Genomic DNA, 16,284 nt, shown 5'->3' on the forward strand with positions numbered 1-16,284 from the left:
CCTCCCGGCCTTCTTTTTGTAAACATTTATTTATTTATTTATTTATTTATTTATTTATTTATTTTTGGTTTTTCGAGACAGGGTTTCTCTGTGGTTTTGGAGCCTGTCCTGGGACTAGCTCTGTAGACCAGGCTGGTCTAGAACTCAGAGATCCGCCTGCCTCTGCCTCCCGAGTGCTGGGATTAAAGGCGTGCGCCACCACCACCCGGCAACATTTTATTTATTTCCTGTGTATTGTACAAATGTGTGTAGAAACATCTATGCAATGGTACATGCAGAGGTCAGAGAACAACTTGCAGGAACTGGTTCTCAAATTCTACCAGGATCCAGACGGTCAGACTTAGTAGCATGAGCCCTTTCCTGATGAGCCATTTCTTGGCTTTCTCTTTTCTTTTTTATTAAGCACTTAGTCCTGCCCTTTGCCATTTCAGACAACTAAACACTGAAGGCAAAGCCACAGTCAGTGTGCTTGTTTAGGAGTTCAGGGTACAGGGATTTGAGAGATGCCAAATGTGGGAATCAGGAAGCCAAGAGCTGTAAAACTGCACGACAAAACCTGTATTTCAGGTCGGGTCACCTGTGTGTACACAGTTAATTTTTTTTTCAAGATTTATTTTTATGTTATGTGTATGAGTGTTTTGTCTACATGAAAATGTCTGTGTACCATACTCACAGAGGCCAGAAGAGGGGCTAGAGTCTCTGGAACTGGAGTTACAGTGGTTGTAAGCTTCAATTTGGGTGCTGGGAATCAAACCTGAGTCCCTTATAGGAACAGTCAGTGATCTTAACCACTGAGCCATTTTTCCAGCCCCCAAAAGTTAAATTTTGTCACAAAAATGGACAATGCAAGGCATGTGCCTCGGCACCAGGATCCTGAGCTGTCTCTACGAGGAAGTTCTGCTATGGCTGTGGCTGCCACCAGTCACTGCCCGTCAAGGTGTTCTCATCTTTTGTAGAGATGCTGTTTCATTCTGACCGGGAGCCTCATCCATACTCACTTCAGCCTCTCCAGCTCCACCCCGCTCTGAACCAAGTCGTTTCACTTCCATTAACTAATTCCTGAGCTTCCCTCTCTGATCACACAGGCTTCCTTCCTGCCCCTCTCACATCCCTAGTGAACCAGCATCCAGGCCCCTCGTCTACACACCTGCCTGCATGTTCAGGGCCAAAGCTGGCCTGTGTGGGCCATTGGTGTGAATGATAGAGTGGGCAGGGCCAGGTGCACAGCTACTGGTGCAAGGTCTGTCAGTCCACAAGCCAGGCGCATAAAACTGCAAAGGGACCCTATACAAGTGTGATATACACAACTGTTCAGTGGCCACGTGCCTACCCATCGACAGCTCCCTATCCATCATTAGGATTAGAACCAGAGCTCCTACCAGACTTGGGCAAATCCCCAATCTGGAAAAGCATGCAACCCCTTTCTTCATTTTATTTCCCCGTTGCTAGATTAAACTACAGAATTCTGCAATCAACATCTGCCACAAGTTCACACCAGCTGCCCCTCAGCTGCTTTGGAAGCCTTATTGACACCAGAAGTTTACCACAAACCTCACTCCCCAGCCCCATCTGGCTTCCCTGTACTTTCTCCTACCTCTCTCTGACCCCAGGCTGGTGTTAGGGGGCCTCTTCTCTGCCCCTTTCTTCTTGCTAAGTCAAACCTGCCATATTCATTCTGTATTTCTCTGCCTCCTCCCATCTGTAAAAGTCAATCCAAATAATGCTGATGGTCCACATCTCCAGTTTCTCCCTCTCATTGGCTCTTTCTCCTGAGCATCATCTCAACCTAGGAAACCTTCATTCTCTCAGATTAGATGGCTTCGTGGGTGAGGACACTGACCACCAAGCATGGTGGCCTGAGTCCAATTCTCAAAACACACACGATGGAAGGAGAGAACTTACTCCTGTCTCTACACCTGTGTTATGGTGTGTGTACGTACACACACCCCCACACACTAAATATAAATAAATAAATTAAATAAATAAATAAATAAATAAATAAATAAATAAAGTGTAGAACAAAACAAACCCAGCTGGGCAGTCGTGGTGACCACCTTTAATTCCAGCACTCAGGTGGCAGAGGCAGGCAGATTTCTGCTATCTCCGTTCACTCTGCCTGGCTCCCGTATCCTAGTTAAAGTCTGTTTTTCCTTTTTCAAAATCCATATACATTTTAGCTTCCTAAAATCTAACATCTATTCTCTAAAACAAAACCATATCCTGGGGGGCTGGAGAGATGGCTCAGTGGTTAAGAGCATTGCCTGTTCTTCCAAGGTCCTGAGTTCCATTCCCAGCAACCACATGGTGGCTCACAACCATCTGTAGTGACGTCTGGTGCCCTCTTCTGGTAAGCAGACATACGGACAGAATATTGTATATAAAATAAATAAATAAATATTTTTAAAAAACCATATCCTGAAAATTCACCAATGACTTGCTGCTAAAATCTCCCTTTGGTATAAGACAGACTCTGGTGTTGGAAGTCCTTCTGTTTATGTGTTGCTTTTAGTGGTTAATGAATAAAGAATCTATTTCAGCCAGTGGCTTAGCAGAATAGAGCTAGGCGGGGAAAACTAAACTGAATGCTGGGAGAAAGAAGGCAGAGTCAGTGAGATGCAATGGAGCTGTCAGAGGGGAAACACGTGAGCTGCTAGCTGAAACCTTGCCGATAGGCCAAGAGCCTTGTGGTAAAATAGAAAATAATGGAAATGGATTAACTCTAGATGTAAGAGCCAGATAGCAATACGCTTAAGTGATTGGCCAAGCAGTGATTTAAATAATATAGTTTCACTCTTCCTGTAAGCGGCTAGAGGTGACCCGTAAAGATAGTTCGCTACTCTCTTGACCCAAAAAAAACCTAAAAATCATGCTAATCAAGAGGATCAAACCTTCAGGTTCACTTTAAGAACACCCATGAAATGGCCCAGGCCATCAAGGGTATGCATATCCAAAAAGCCACCAAGTATCTGAAAGACGTCACTTTGAAGAAGCAGTGCGTGCCGTTCCGATGGTACAATGGTGGAGACAGTAGGTGCGCCCAGGCCAAACAGTGGAGCTGGACACAGGGTTGGTGGCCAAAAAAGAGTGTGGAATTTTTGCTGCACATGCTGGAAAATGCAGAGAGCAATGCTGAACTGAAGGGTTTAGATGTGGACTCTCTGGTCATTGAGCACATCCAGGTGAACAAGGCACCTAAGATGCGCCGACGAGCTTACAGAGCTCACGGCCGGATTAACCCATACATGAGCTCCTACCCCTGCCACATCAAGATGATCCTCACTGAAAAGGAACAGATTGTTCCAAAGCCAGAAGAGGAGGTTGCACAGAAGAAAAAGATATCCCAGAAGAAACTGAAGAAACAAAAACTTCTGGCATGGGAATAAATTCTACATGAAATAAATGCAGATAAAAGTATATATATATAGTTTCTGCATGATTATTTTGGGAGTCCGGGCAGCAGGGTAACAAACAAGTGGGCTTTTACAACAAGACCCCCTTTCTAGAGCTTGTTTGGTTCCTGTGACTGTGCTGCCTGTTACTCAGCTGGCTGCTCACGTCCTCTTTGCTGCTTCTTCTTCATCTCCAGAGATGAAGCTCTGCTGTTATCTTTTTCTGTTTCTTCTCCTTTCTCTTGGTAATGTCATTGTTTTTATTGCAACTGTTACCTCTTTAAGGAAGGCTTAAGCTTTCTTTGTCACCTTCAAGTTCCATAGCCTTCTAAGTCACCTGTAAGCATCTAGCACTAAATATATCCAAGGTGTGTTCACCATCTTCTGCAGTATAGCAGCCTCTTCATTTTATTTTACCATTTTCTTGGAGAATCAAAACTTCAGAATAATTTCTATACAGTTGGAAACAGGCATCATTCTTTAAAGGCTTCACAGTGATATAATATAGAAATCTGAGCCACAGTCTGAGATAGAAAGGAACTGCAGAGGAGCTGCAGACAGGAAAGCCTACCCATGAATTAGCTAGGAATCCATCAGTAGACATAATAGGGCTAAAGGATCGGAGAGACCATATCCTTCCTAGACCTAACAGATAACAAAAATGCATCTTGGACACCCAAGGACATACAGTGAGCCATTAACTGTGGTACACAACATTCATGAACACTCTAAGTTTGTAGTGATTCCTTTTGTGCATATGTGTTCATGTTTGTGTGCGCAGGTATGCGTGTATGCCTAGGTATTCACTTCCTTTGAGACAGGCTTTCAATGGCTTAGAGCTCATCTCTGAAACTAGACTGGCTGGCCATCGAGCCCAAGGGATCTATGTCGACACCTCCCCAGCGTGGAATTACAAGCACACGCCAACATGCCTGGCTATTTTTCATGGATTCTGGGAGTCAAACTCAGGTCCTTGTGCTTGTATGGCAAGCATGTTACTGATTGAGCTGTCTCCCTAGCCCAGTATACATATTTTTCAGTCCCTTCAGGTTAGATGAGCCTAATTCTCTACCTCTTGAATGCAGGCAGAACTCGGTCACTCCCTTAAGCAAATGAAGTGACACTGTATAGCACAGACTCCACAACACCCATCCTAGTCTCTCTTTGTATCCCTCATTCTAGGAAATAGGGAGGTAGCGTCTATGTTGTAAGTAGGGTCAAGGAGTCTTGGAGGGGCCAAACAACCAGGTAAGGGAGTTGAAGTCAACCTTCAAATGACAGTACTACCAGTCAAAAGTCACACTGAAACCTCACAGGACTGACTGGGCAGAACCACCCAAGCTGTCCCCAGTTCCTCACTCACAGAAACTATCAGATGATATCCATTTTTAGGCTACCATTTTGGGGTCATTTGCTGCCTGTCAACAAGTAAGTAACAATGACTACATAGTGTTTTCCCATAAACAAAAATCAATGACTTCTTGTAACTCCAAAAAGCAATTACAATGTTATCTTCATGTTATAAATGACAACAATGAAGCTCAAAGGGACCAACTAGGACTTTGCATCACTACTGACACTTCTTTAAGGAGAAACTAAAGAGGTTCAGAGGCAACAAAATATACTTGGCCAATAGTAGGAAAGTCAGAAGGTGGCACAGTCAAGATGCAAACCCAAGCCTGCTTAAAAAAAAACAAAACAAACATTTCCACTATCATGCAATGGTGCATGGCAATGCAAGGCTCCTACCACTCCATAGAACAAGTGGCAGCAGGTAAGGATACTGCACATCTTAAGGCACACAGTAGAGACAAAAGCAAAGGGAAGCAGATGACTAGATGCTGATCATGCTGCTCAAGCAACATATACAAAATCACAGTTGCTGCAAGATCCACTCAGGGCTACTACAGCTCAATTTCTTGCAGCCTAGACACACGGATGTCTGGCAGCTCTCCCGGTAGAGTCAACAAACTGGGTGTCCCTACTAAGACATGGTCCCTTCCTAGGAGTTCTGAGTTCTTTAGTGAAAGACTAAGTAAATGAGTTTCACATACCATCTCTATGCTGGTTGCCACTATAAACACAAGGTACAGCTATAAACCAATAATTTACATTCTGATTAGGGGAAGCTATCCAAAAGAAAAAAAAAAGTAAATATTCAAAATTCAGGAAGCACCTTATTTCTTCTTTCGGACAGGGCCTTGTTATGTAGCCCAGGCTGGCTTTGAACTCAATATCCCAGACTGGCTACAAACTCAAAATCTTCCTGCTTAACAAACGCTGGTATTCCAGGCATGTGCTACCACACTCAGTGTGGGGTTTGATTCCTTAGTAATAAGGTGATCATGGGAGGGCACATGGATTAAAGAACAGCTAAGCAAACCCCATGGAAGTAGAGAAGCAGCCAGATAATCAGGGAAGGTGCTTCCGGGAGGAATGCCCCTGAAGAAGGCGGCAAAGCTGCATGTCTGTTCAGAAGAGATGGGAAGCCAGGGGCTGATGTGATGATGGCTCGATGTGCAGAGACACCTGCTACCAACCCTGACAACCTATGTTCCATCCCTGGGACCCACATAGAAGGTCAGAATCCACTCCAACAGGTTATCCTCTGATCTCCACAGACATGCTGTGGTACATGCCCCTCAAACACCTAAATAAAATACACTTAAAAAAAAAACCAAAGCTTGCATGCGAACTACATTTTAAAAAGAAGAAAAAGATGAGAAGCCAACAGATGGGTACAGCATGACACTAACTTTTTTTAAAGGCAGGGTCTCATATATCATATATCCCTAGGGTGGCCTTGAATTTGCTATATAGCCTTGATGATCTTCAAATTCAGATCCTCCTGCTTCCACCTCCCTTTCACAAGTACTGTGATTACAGGCGTGTGCTACCATGCCAAAGTTTATGAGGTGCTAGGGATCAGTTCGTGCATGTTAGGCAAGCGTTCTACCAAATGAGCCACATCTCCAGCCCATGAATGAGGTATGTGAATGGGATCACTGGGGCTATTCTTTTAGGTATACATTGTAGCATGGGACCTAAACAAGGATGGAGAACAGGAGCAGGTCAAGAGGTTGAAATAATAAAAAGGTAGATGAGACTGGCTGGAAGCAGGTGATGGGGCTGGTCAGACTATGGGGGTGTACCAGAGGTGGACCATGAGAAAGACAGCAGCTAAGATCCCAAGACTTCGATCTGAATGACAGAAAGGATGGATCTGTCAAAGATGAGGGTGACTTTGGACAAAACAGGCTTCAGGCCAACAGACCCATAGTTCAGTCTGGTCGTATTAAATACAGGATGCGAAGGTAACAGGAAGAAATGTGCACCTGATCTCCAAGAAAAATGACAGGGGTGGGGTAGGTGGGGAAGGGTACGTATGGGAGTCCTAAGCAGATGAACTGCAGTTTAAACTATGGGTCTGGATGACGTATGCGCAGAGGGTGCACAATGAGCACAAATGCTAAGGCTGAGGCAGGACCACTCCACAAACATCCAGACGATGACAGGAGAAAGCAAAGCCAGCAAGGCAGACCGAGGAGCAGCATCTTGCGAGAAGAGAGAGAGGCATCCGAGAAGCACATGAAAGGTGTTTTAAGGAAGGAGTAGCCACCTGCTACTGGTGACGGAATTAAGAGGATGACAGCAGAGACCAGACTAATGGTCTTAAAGGCACACATATGAAGACCTTAGGAAGACCAATAGGAGAGAAGATGGGATGAAAAGTCTGACTGGAGTTAGTTGCAGAGAGAGTTATCGAGTTACCAGTTTATCAGAATACTGAGAATAGATGAACCTGTTCAATGAGAATAAAGGATCCAGACAGCCAGTTCCTCCACTACACAGAGTACAATGAAGGCTAAGAAATGAAGGAAGTGAGCCTACAGATTTCAAAAAGTTCTAGGCCAGAAAAATATGTCTCACACCAGGTGGTGGCACACCCCTTTAATCCCAGAACTCAAGAGGCAGAGGCAGGTAGATCTCTGTGAGTTCAAGGCCAGCTTGGTCTATACAGCAAGTTCCAGGAAAGTCAGAGCTGTTACAAAGAGCAACCCTGTCTTAAAGAAAGCAAAAGAAAAAAAGAAAGGAAGGAAGGAAGAAAGGAGGAAAGAAAGAAAGAAGGAAGGAAGAAAAGGAAAAAAAAATGTATGCCTCACAAGCCTGACGGCCTAAGTTCAACCCCAGAACCCACAGTACAAAGAGTGACCCCAAGTCCTGAAAACTATCACCCAACCACGTCTGACTCTTTACATTTTGATTCAAACAAGAAAATGGAGAAAAAGAATCAATTGAAAATCTGAACATTATGGTGGAAAAGATGGCGCTTGGGTAATGTGGAACTTGTCATAGATAGACTGGTCTCAAACTCAGAGATTTGCTTGCCTCTGCCCCATATGGGCTGGGATTAAATGCCATCACGATGGCTGATATAAAAAATTACTGATGCCTAGGATTAGCTTCAGAATAAAACAAGAGTTGGGGAATTAGTAGAAAAAAAAGATCAGTCAGGAGTTTGATTGTTGAGGCTCACGATGGGCACTTAGGGGTTCAATATCCTACCTAGTTTGGTATGGATCTGAAGAGCCTGGAATAGAAAAGTAGGGAGGTATTGGATGTAACAAATATAGACAGCTCTTCAAGGCATTTTATCTGTACTGATGGTGAGAATGAGGTAGAGGGAAGTGTGGGGTCCAAAGAGGAGTACAATGTTCACACGGTGGTGTGGAGGGTCTAGGAGAGAGGAGACAGCTAATGATGTACAGGAAAGAGCAGGGGTGGACATAGGGCCACAGAGACAGGTGGAGGCAGAACCCACATGCACCAAGACGGCAGACCAAGGGATGAACTTCTATACTTCTGTTTATGGAAACACCTCTTTTGTTTGTTTGCTACATCTATTTGCATGCGCGTGCCTATAAGAGGACAATTTGCGGGAGTCAGTTCTCACCTTCTGTGGTCTAGGTCCCCTGGATCAAGTGCCTTTACCAAGCCATTGCCAGCACTGTTTTTGCTTTGTATTTTTATTTATTTATTTTTCAGTGTGTGTGTGTGTGTGTGTGTGTGTGTGTGTGTGTTCCATAAATGAATGCTGGTAACTGCGAAGGTTATTGGATCTCCACTGGATCACCAGGAACTGGAGTTATAGATAGTTGTGAGCCACTTGATGTGGGTGCTGGGAATTGAATCCAAATCCTCTGGAAGAGCAGCCAGTGCTCTTAACCATTGAGCCATTTCTCCAGCCTTGTTTTTGCTTTATTGAGACAGGGTCTCACTCTATAGACCTGGACTGGCCTGAAACTCACTATCTAGATCAAACTGCCTTCGAACACATGGAATCCTACTGCCTCATCTCTTCTAGTGCTTAGATTCCTGGTGTGAGCCACTATATCCAGCTTTGGAAGACTCCATTCTCTCAGAGAAATAGACAACAGGGCCGTCAACTTGAGAATGCAGTATTAATGGACCAGGATGGCGGAAAAGGGAATAGAATTCTAAATTCTAGAAGGGCCCTTCTGAAATCAGTGATCATAACTCAAAAATGACTCTAGGCAGCATGACTTTCTCCCATCCAGACAAACGTGTACGTTGTCAAATGAGTAAAACCAAGCAGTAAGACCCACAGTTCTACAGACAGCTGAACAACTCAGGGAAGCAAGATCAAAGCCTCTAAGATAAGCATATGGGGTTGTGGGGAATAGGGCCAGCTCTGCTGGGGCACAACTCAGGACCAAGTGAAGGGCATAGGACAGGCTTCACATGGCCATTGAGACAGCATGGGACCAGTGAAATCTGCACCGCTTGACAAGATGAGATTTGTTCACCTGTGTGGATCCTCACCTCTAGCTCTGCCCCTGTCTCACAACATACCTTGGGGGCCTCCCCCTTGCTGCCAGGGGGCAGTCGCAGGACCCAGAAGTTCCTGTTGCGAAGCAGGTTCTCCAGGTTCTCCAGCCGTCGCTGCAGCAGCCCATACTCCTGCAGCAGGGTCCCCAGCACGGCCCACTTGCTCTCCATGTGGTTACCAAACTCCACGGCTGTCTTCTCGCAATCAGCGAGCTTCTTCTCGGCTGTTCCTGTGCGTCCCTCCAGGTTCAGCAGCTGGCTAGCCTGGGCATCCACCTTCCTCTCTACGGCCTGAATGGCAGCCACCACGGTCCAGAGTGAGATCTCTGCTGTGGGCAACTGGGGTTCGCGCATCATTCGGTCAGGAAAGACAGGGGCCCTGTCTGGGAAGGGCGGGAACTGGAAAGGCATTGGTCGCCTGGCATCCATGTCCCATTCTTGAGCCTGTGTACAAGGGTAGAAAGTGACAGCTCAGGGTAAGAACGTGTGTGAGAGAGAAGGTGGCCTAAAATGGGATAACCAACCAAGTGCTATGCAGAATCTTTCTTCTACCCAGCATCCACCTCTGGCTGAGCTCATTAATGACATCAGTGATAGCTAGAGCAACCACCCATCCACCCAACTAACCACTCTTCCATTTCCTCTTAGGAGAGCCAGACTGCTTACATGTTCACCTGTCTTGGCCAATGGCAAGTCTAGGTGACGGCCCCCTGCCTACTGTGTCACAGACCCTTTCTCTGCCTAGAACAGCTGCTTTCTTCATGGGCGACGCCGAATGACAAACTTCCCATTTGACTCTCATTCTTTGTTTCAAGGTAGGAATTTCCATGTAACTTGTCTGAAGTTAATCTTCGGAGCAATCTCTTTTGCAGGTTAGGGCAAGAATGATTATCTCTGCTTTACAGATGACGAAATTAGGGAACAAAGAAGCAGCTGGTCATTCTTCAGCACCGCCCTGCACTGCCAACCGGCACGGTTCTAGGTGCCACAGGTTAACACAAACACTTTGCAAACATGCAGCCTCTGCTAGTCCTGCTAGGCCTACCAACCAGCCAGAGGAGACAAGGACCTAGGCTAAGCGGCAGACCAGAAGTCGTTGAGTTCCATACAGAGCCACTTTTCATAACTATGCAAAATGTAAATAGATTTACTAGGCAGTATCACTTATTAGACAGGGAGAGGGGCATTCTTCACCTCCATGAGGGCCACAAGGGAAAGCTCTACGCTTCCTTCTCTGCTTCCTGAGAAGGGGGCTCCCTGTCGCCCAGAGTCGTCTCCTGTATTTTTCAGGAGGTCCAGGCTGGGAGTTGAGCCCTACGGCAGAGGAAGGAGCGCGGACGCTGGTCAGGGTGTGATGGCTGGCAACACAGGCTGATAACTGACGCTTGTTCCCACACAGGACAGGCGGAAATGTCCCTTTCTCTCTCTCTTTCTCCCTGCTTCTGTTCTTGGAAAAAGTGGAACCCTACAGCTGTGAGGTGAGCCTTTGACAATCATGCAAACCATTTTCTCAAATTCAGAGAAGCTGTGACCGCCCCCACAGCTCAGAGGACCACCCCACAGTGTCTAAGAATTCCTCTCTGACAGGGGAAAGAGAACAACTGGGCCCTAGCAATACCAGCCCCTGCCGGATCCTGGTGGCTGGATTGCCGTCAGTGCCGTCCACTGGGGCCTTGTCAGAGAAAAGAAGAGAGCCAGTGGAAGTTTAGGAAGTCAGGGGCTGTTGCGTCTCACCAGGTTTGAAGATCTACTGCTGAACCTTCTGCTCAATAACAACACAGACTCTAGACTGACTTGTCAAGTCCTAACTCCTGGCTGAGAATCAGATGGGAACACGGGAGCCTTCTGCGGAGTCCAGTCCCGGGGCAACTCCAAGCCTTCCCTCTGAGACAGTGATCCGCTGCCACTCTGAACCCTCTTCCCCTTGTGATTTATACTCAAGGCCGTGCTGGCTAAGTCCTAGGCACCCTGAGACCACTTACGGAACGTAAAGAAACAGCTGGAGCCTTCTCTCTCACCCCCAGGACCCCAAGACAACGCTCAGGGATGCGGTTTGGGCGTAGTCAGTTGTCTTAAACTGCTCGGGCGATTCCAATAAGCAACCAAGTTTGCTAACCCAAGACGACAAAGTCCCCTCCCAGGCCCTTCCCAGGCTCACCCCTTGTATAGAGAAAAAGTGGGCTGCTCTTTATACTCGGAGAAAGACAGCAATAAAATAGCTTTACACCCTTTTATTAAGCTGACTACAGTGTAAACATGGTTGAACTGTTCCCTCTGTGGGCCAGGAAAAGGCCTGCCGCAAACCCAGGCGGATCGGACGCCAAGAGGAACCCCGGTCCCCGCTCAGAGAAGCGGCCACGGCTCGCCAGGTCCGGGGCAGTACGGCCCTGCTTCCTGCAACCCGTGGGCCCTGGGCCCGGGCAGCACCGACCCGGGCAGCACCGGCCCGGGCAGCTGCACCGTGGCGGCGCGGAAGGCCCTGGGCGCTCGGGGCCTGCGCCGGGCCCGCTCCGACGGCCGCTCGGGACCGCGGCAGCCGCGAGGCTCCCCGAGGCCCGGCCCCGCCCCGCCCCCACGGCAGCGGTGCGGCCATGGCGCCCGCGGGCGCTGCACCCACCTGCATGGGCGGCATTCCCTCGGCCATTTCCGCGCGCAGCGCCGGCTCCTGGTGGCAGACCTCCTCCGGGGGCAGAGCCTGGGCCCAGCTCCAGCTCCCGCTGTCCAGCCCCAGGCCCTGGATGCCCAGCTGCTGAGGCTGCGGCCGTGTTGACACAAACTGCATCCTGGGAGTGCTGTTCCCCGCTCGGGCCGGCCAGGGAGAAGAAGAACGTTTTCCAGGCGTCTTCCCCCTAGCCGGGGCCGGACAGCTCCATCTACAGCCCGTAGGAGCAAACAGTCTCTTTCGGTGGCGCTCCCCGCCCTTCGCAGCCAGCGCGCCAGCCAATGGCCTGGGAGCTCCTGCCCGCCTGCAGGGCTGGCCGGGGCCACTCCAAGCTGGGGGCCACCGCCACCCCCAAAAGACGAGATGTGGTGGCGAACCCGGCCTCTAGGTCTGAGGTGGCCGGACTTCATGTCCCAAGCCATGCTGGGGCCTGGACCCTAGACTTGATTTCTATTGCTTCTACGAATGCATTGGACATCCCAGGAGAGAATGGTGCCTCACCCTTGTGAAAATTTTACTGAAATATTTGCTGAACACCTACTGTGTGTCAGATTCTGCTTAGGCAGAGGGTGGTTTTTGTAGTTGCACTACTGGCTGTGATTTTTGAACATTTACTGTCTCCAAGTTTCCCATGTTCTATATAAACAAGGGTGTGTGTGTGGGGGGGGTGTACATTAGTCTTAATTTAATGTTGAAAACTTAGGAACTAATGTCAGGCACACAGTAGGCTCTAACCCTTTTGCCAGAAGTGCTGGTGCACACTTTTAATCCCAGCTCTTGAGAGATAAAATCAGGTAGATCTCTGAGTTTATAGTCAGAGATGGCTTCGTAGTTAAGAGCACTGGTTGCTCTTCCAAAAGTCCTGAGTCCCGAGTTCAATTCCCAGCAACCACATGGTGGCTCACAACCATCTGCTATGAGATCCGGTGCCCTCTTGAGGAAGAGACCTGGTCAGTTGTCCTCAACAACTTAGATCATGAAACCAAGTATGGACAAGTTCAACAGAACAGCCATATACGGGCTGCCTATGCATGCTAAAGCATTACCAGGGCATAAACTTCATTTCAAATTTCAGTCTCAGATCTCAGAGTTCATGGCCAACCGGGTCTTTTTAGTTCCAGGCCAGTATTTTTTTTTTTTTAAAAAAAAAGGTAATTACCCCCCCCCCAAAAGATAAGTCCATAAGTCCATAAGTTATCTACAGCATACTATCCACTTTGTCTTCCTAAATGACCAGGCCTTATCTTGCCTGGGGAGAACTTATCACCTTAAGGAAAGTCAGACCTGATGGAAGCCGTGAGTTTTACTACACTTAAAACTGACAACAGTGTGAGGCTGTGTGGAGGGGGTGAGGTGCCAGCGGGGCTGTCTTCAGAAGGACAGTTATCACGTGCTTTGTTAGGCATGCTTCCAGAATGTGGAAATGGGTATTTCATAGACTTATTATTCTCAAGGAGCTTAGGGGCTAGTGAAGATCACAGTTCCAGAAGTCAGTGATTTCTTTCCATTTCCTGGATACAGGTTGTGCGAGAGCAAGCAAGTGCACATATCCCATTGTAAATATCATGTCCACTGTTATTAGAGGAACCAGGCAAGCCCAGCTTGGAAGCTCCAGGCAAATGTTTCTGCCAGCAGTCCACATCTTAGAAGACATATTCTGACCTATGGGATGTGAACTCTACTTCCTCTTTCCTAGAGATGGAAGACTAGGTTATTACCAAGTGCTGAGGTTCTCTCCTCAGGATTAAACCAATATGATTTCCTGTCGTAAGTGTGTAGCCAGTCATAGCAATCCCTTTTTGTACAGCAAGACACCACCATCTAATTCCGCTTTTTCCTTGCAGGTAGACTTTCACACAGCTATTTATACCTTTGCCTTATGGCAAAGTTTCTGCTTAGGCTAGAGGTACAGGCCTCTTTTTTTTTTTTTTTTTTTTTTTTTTGGTTTTTCAAGACAGGGTTTCTCTGCTGTCTTGGAACTAGCTCTTGTAGACCAGGTTGGCCTCAAACTCACAGAGACCCGCCTGCCTCTGCCTCCCGAGTGGTGGGTTTAAAGGCCTGGCTCAGTTCACATTTTTATATGTACAAAATACTCAAACAGGTTCATATGTGCAGGTTCAACATTTCTTCATTATTTTATAACTACCAAGCCTACCAACTATGGGGCATAAAACCCTGCAATCAATACAAGCTGAAGGGTGTGGGGTAGAAGAAGCACTTCTGGAAGGAAAACAAGGGCGGGCATGAGGGAGGAGCTGCTGGAGCTGCACTCGTCATGGACCCTATGACAGATGCTCCAATGACTGAGGAGGCCGAGATATCCCAGGCTGCAAGACAGCCTGCTCTGGGAGTGTCCAGTTGTTTGTTAGAGCAGTCTCCAGCAATCACTGGTTAACTATGAGCTCCCTGAAAAGCAAAATGGGCAATGGGTTAAAGTATCATAGTTAATGCACACTTTTTACAAGAGATAGACTTAGGCCTGGCCCTTGATCTGCGAGATTGAGATTAACTGATTAATTCTCTTCAAGAATTCTATAGATACTGCTCTGGACAGAGGACAAGAGAGGGGACTCAAAAGTTTCAGAACATTTATCTACCATTTCCTCCAATATTAATATAAATGGGGGGGTATTCTTGTCTATCTTAATATTGAAAAATTATAAACTAATGTCTGGCACCTAGAAGGCACTCAGCAAAGGTAGTGACTCCACCCCTTTGCCAATATGGCGGTACATGCCTTTAATCTCAGCATTCTAGAGGCAGAGGCAGGTAGAGTTTTATTTAGAAAAGGAAACGATTAGGCTTACTCTCAGCTTAAGTAAAGAGGATAATAGGTTTCTATCTACTAAATTAGGTCCCACCGTTAATTTAACAAGCAGGCTTTCTACGTGATATTGAAAAATCTATCATCTCAGCACTCTGGAAGCTGGGACAGGAAGATTAAGAGTTCAAGGCCAGCCCGGGCTGCCTTGAGTCAGTCTCAAAAATAAATAAACCAACCAAATAAACAATCCAAAAAATGCTATGGACTACCAAGGTGGCCAGTGGGATTGGGAAACAAGGGTGGCCCAAGAGACTGGGGCTTTCCTCCCTGCTGGCTAAAGACCTGCCTCTGTGACAAAAATATGATTTACCACTATGGAGCCACAGACCCTTTATTATTCTCTAACCGTCACTCTCTGCTCTAGGAAAGCAGGCCAACTTAGGCCATTTCCAGTTCAATAACTAACTTTCTCATTCATGATCTAATCCTCACAGACACTCTGGAAGCACTTGAGGGAACTTGAAAAAACAAAACCCATTCTCTGTTAGAGCAATGATATCGTGCCAGAGTGGGCCTTGGCTTTTAAGAATCTCCTAAGTCCCCCAGGTCATTCTCATATTCATCCAAGAACTAGTGCAATAGTCATTTGTACATCTCCTTGTCCTTACCTCACAAGATCATATGAGAAAATGAAAATCCTGAATCCTACTGGCTAATAACATAAGTATGGATTAATTGTTTTTTAACTGTGTTTATACTGTTTATTCACTGAGGTTAGCTGGTAGATATTGCATTTCTTATGCTATTTTTAATTATTTAAAATTATAAACTTGAAGCCAAAACCTGATTGGCATATATTAACTCATGTACATCCTGAATTTTGAATTCTGCTTGATTAAACAAAACCAAGTCTCCAGAAATGTGTCTGCTATCTTCCTGACTTGTCATTCTCCATATATTTATTTATATTTGTGAATATTTGTATGAGGGATATGATATGGTAATAAAGGCCTGCAATCTCTGAGCTTGGAATGTGAAGACAGAAAGATCAGGAATTCAAGGCCATCCTTGGTTATATGTCAAGTTCAAGACCATGCTGGGCTACATGAGACTCTGTCTTTTAAAAAAAAGTTTTCTTGGCTGGTCGAAGGTAGTGAGTTATCTCAATTGATTGTTCACAGTCAGTTACAGATTGAACTACTGTTCTACACTTCCCCCCGATGGAGGAAGGTCATTGGTTAATTATAATAAACCAACTGCTTGGCCTCATAGCTTAGAACATAGATGGGAGGAGTAAACAGAATAGAATTCTGGGCGGAAGAGGAAGTGAGGTCAGACTCTGCTCTGCTCCTGGATAGACCCGACAGCTCTGCTCTCTGGAGCAGAGATGCCATGCTCAGCTCTCCCAGGCAACTCCAACCCAGAATGGACATAGGCTAGAATCTTCCCGGTAAGCGCACCTTGGGGTGCTTACACACATCATTAGAAATGGGCTAGTCCAGGTGCGAGAATTAGCCTGTAAGGGCTAGAGTTCATGGGCCAAGCAGTTCTTAAATGAATACAGTTTGTGTGTTGTTATTTCGGGCATGAGCTAGCCAAGCGGCCAGGGTGTTGGGGAC

The 16,284-nt window shown here is 46.6% G+C and overlaps 2 protein-coding genes across 3 annotated transcripts in view; one reads left to right on the forward strand and one right to left on the reverse strand.

Moving 5' to 3' along the window:
* The window catches only part of LOC126487237 (zinc finger protein 282), a 29,022-nt gene extending 16,776 nt beyond the window's left edge, over positions 1-12,246 (reverse strand). Inside the window, exons 1-2 of one of the 2 annotated variants that reach the window (XM_050119951.1) lie at positions 11,857-12,246; positions 9,264-9,683 (exon numbers count right to left, since the gene is read on the reverse strand). In XM_050119951.1, coding sequence (XP_049975908.1) covers positions 9,264-9,683; positions 11,857-12,021 — 585 coding nt within the window. In that variant the 5' untranslated portion in view covers positions 12,022-12,246. The remainder of the gene's footprint in view (positions 1-9,263; positions 9,684-11,856) is intronic. The other variant, XM_050119952.1, reaches the window with a different exon arrangement.
* Positions 2,423-4,140, forward strand: LOC126487238 (60S ribosomal protein L17-like). The gene has a single exon (XM_050119953.1). The coding sequence runs from the start codon at positions 2,919-2,921 to the stop codon at positions 3,381-3,383; it is 465 nt and encodes a 154-aa protein (XP_049975910.1). The 5' UTR covers positions 2,423-2,918; the 3' UTR covers positions 3,384-4,140.
* Positions 12,247-16,284: the final 4,038 nt, after the last annotated feature.

This window comes from Alexandromys fortis, unplaced genomic scaffold (assembly GCF_014885135.2).
Source record: "Alexandromys fortis isolate MF-2015 unplaced genomic scaffold, M_Fortis_MF-2015_v1.1 scaffold_177, whole genome shotgun sequence".
NCBI classification, from domain to species: domain Eukaryota; kingdom Metazoa; phylum Chordata; class Mammalia; order Rodentia; family Cricetidae; genus Alexandromys; species Alexandromys fortis.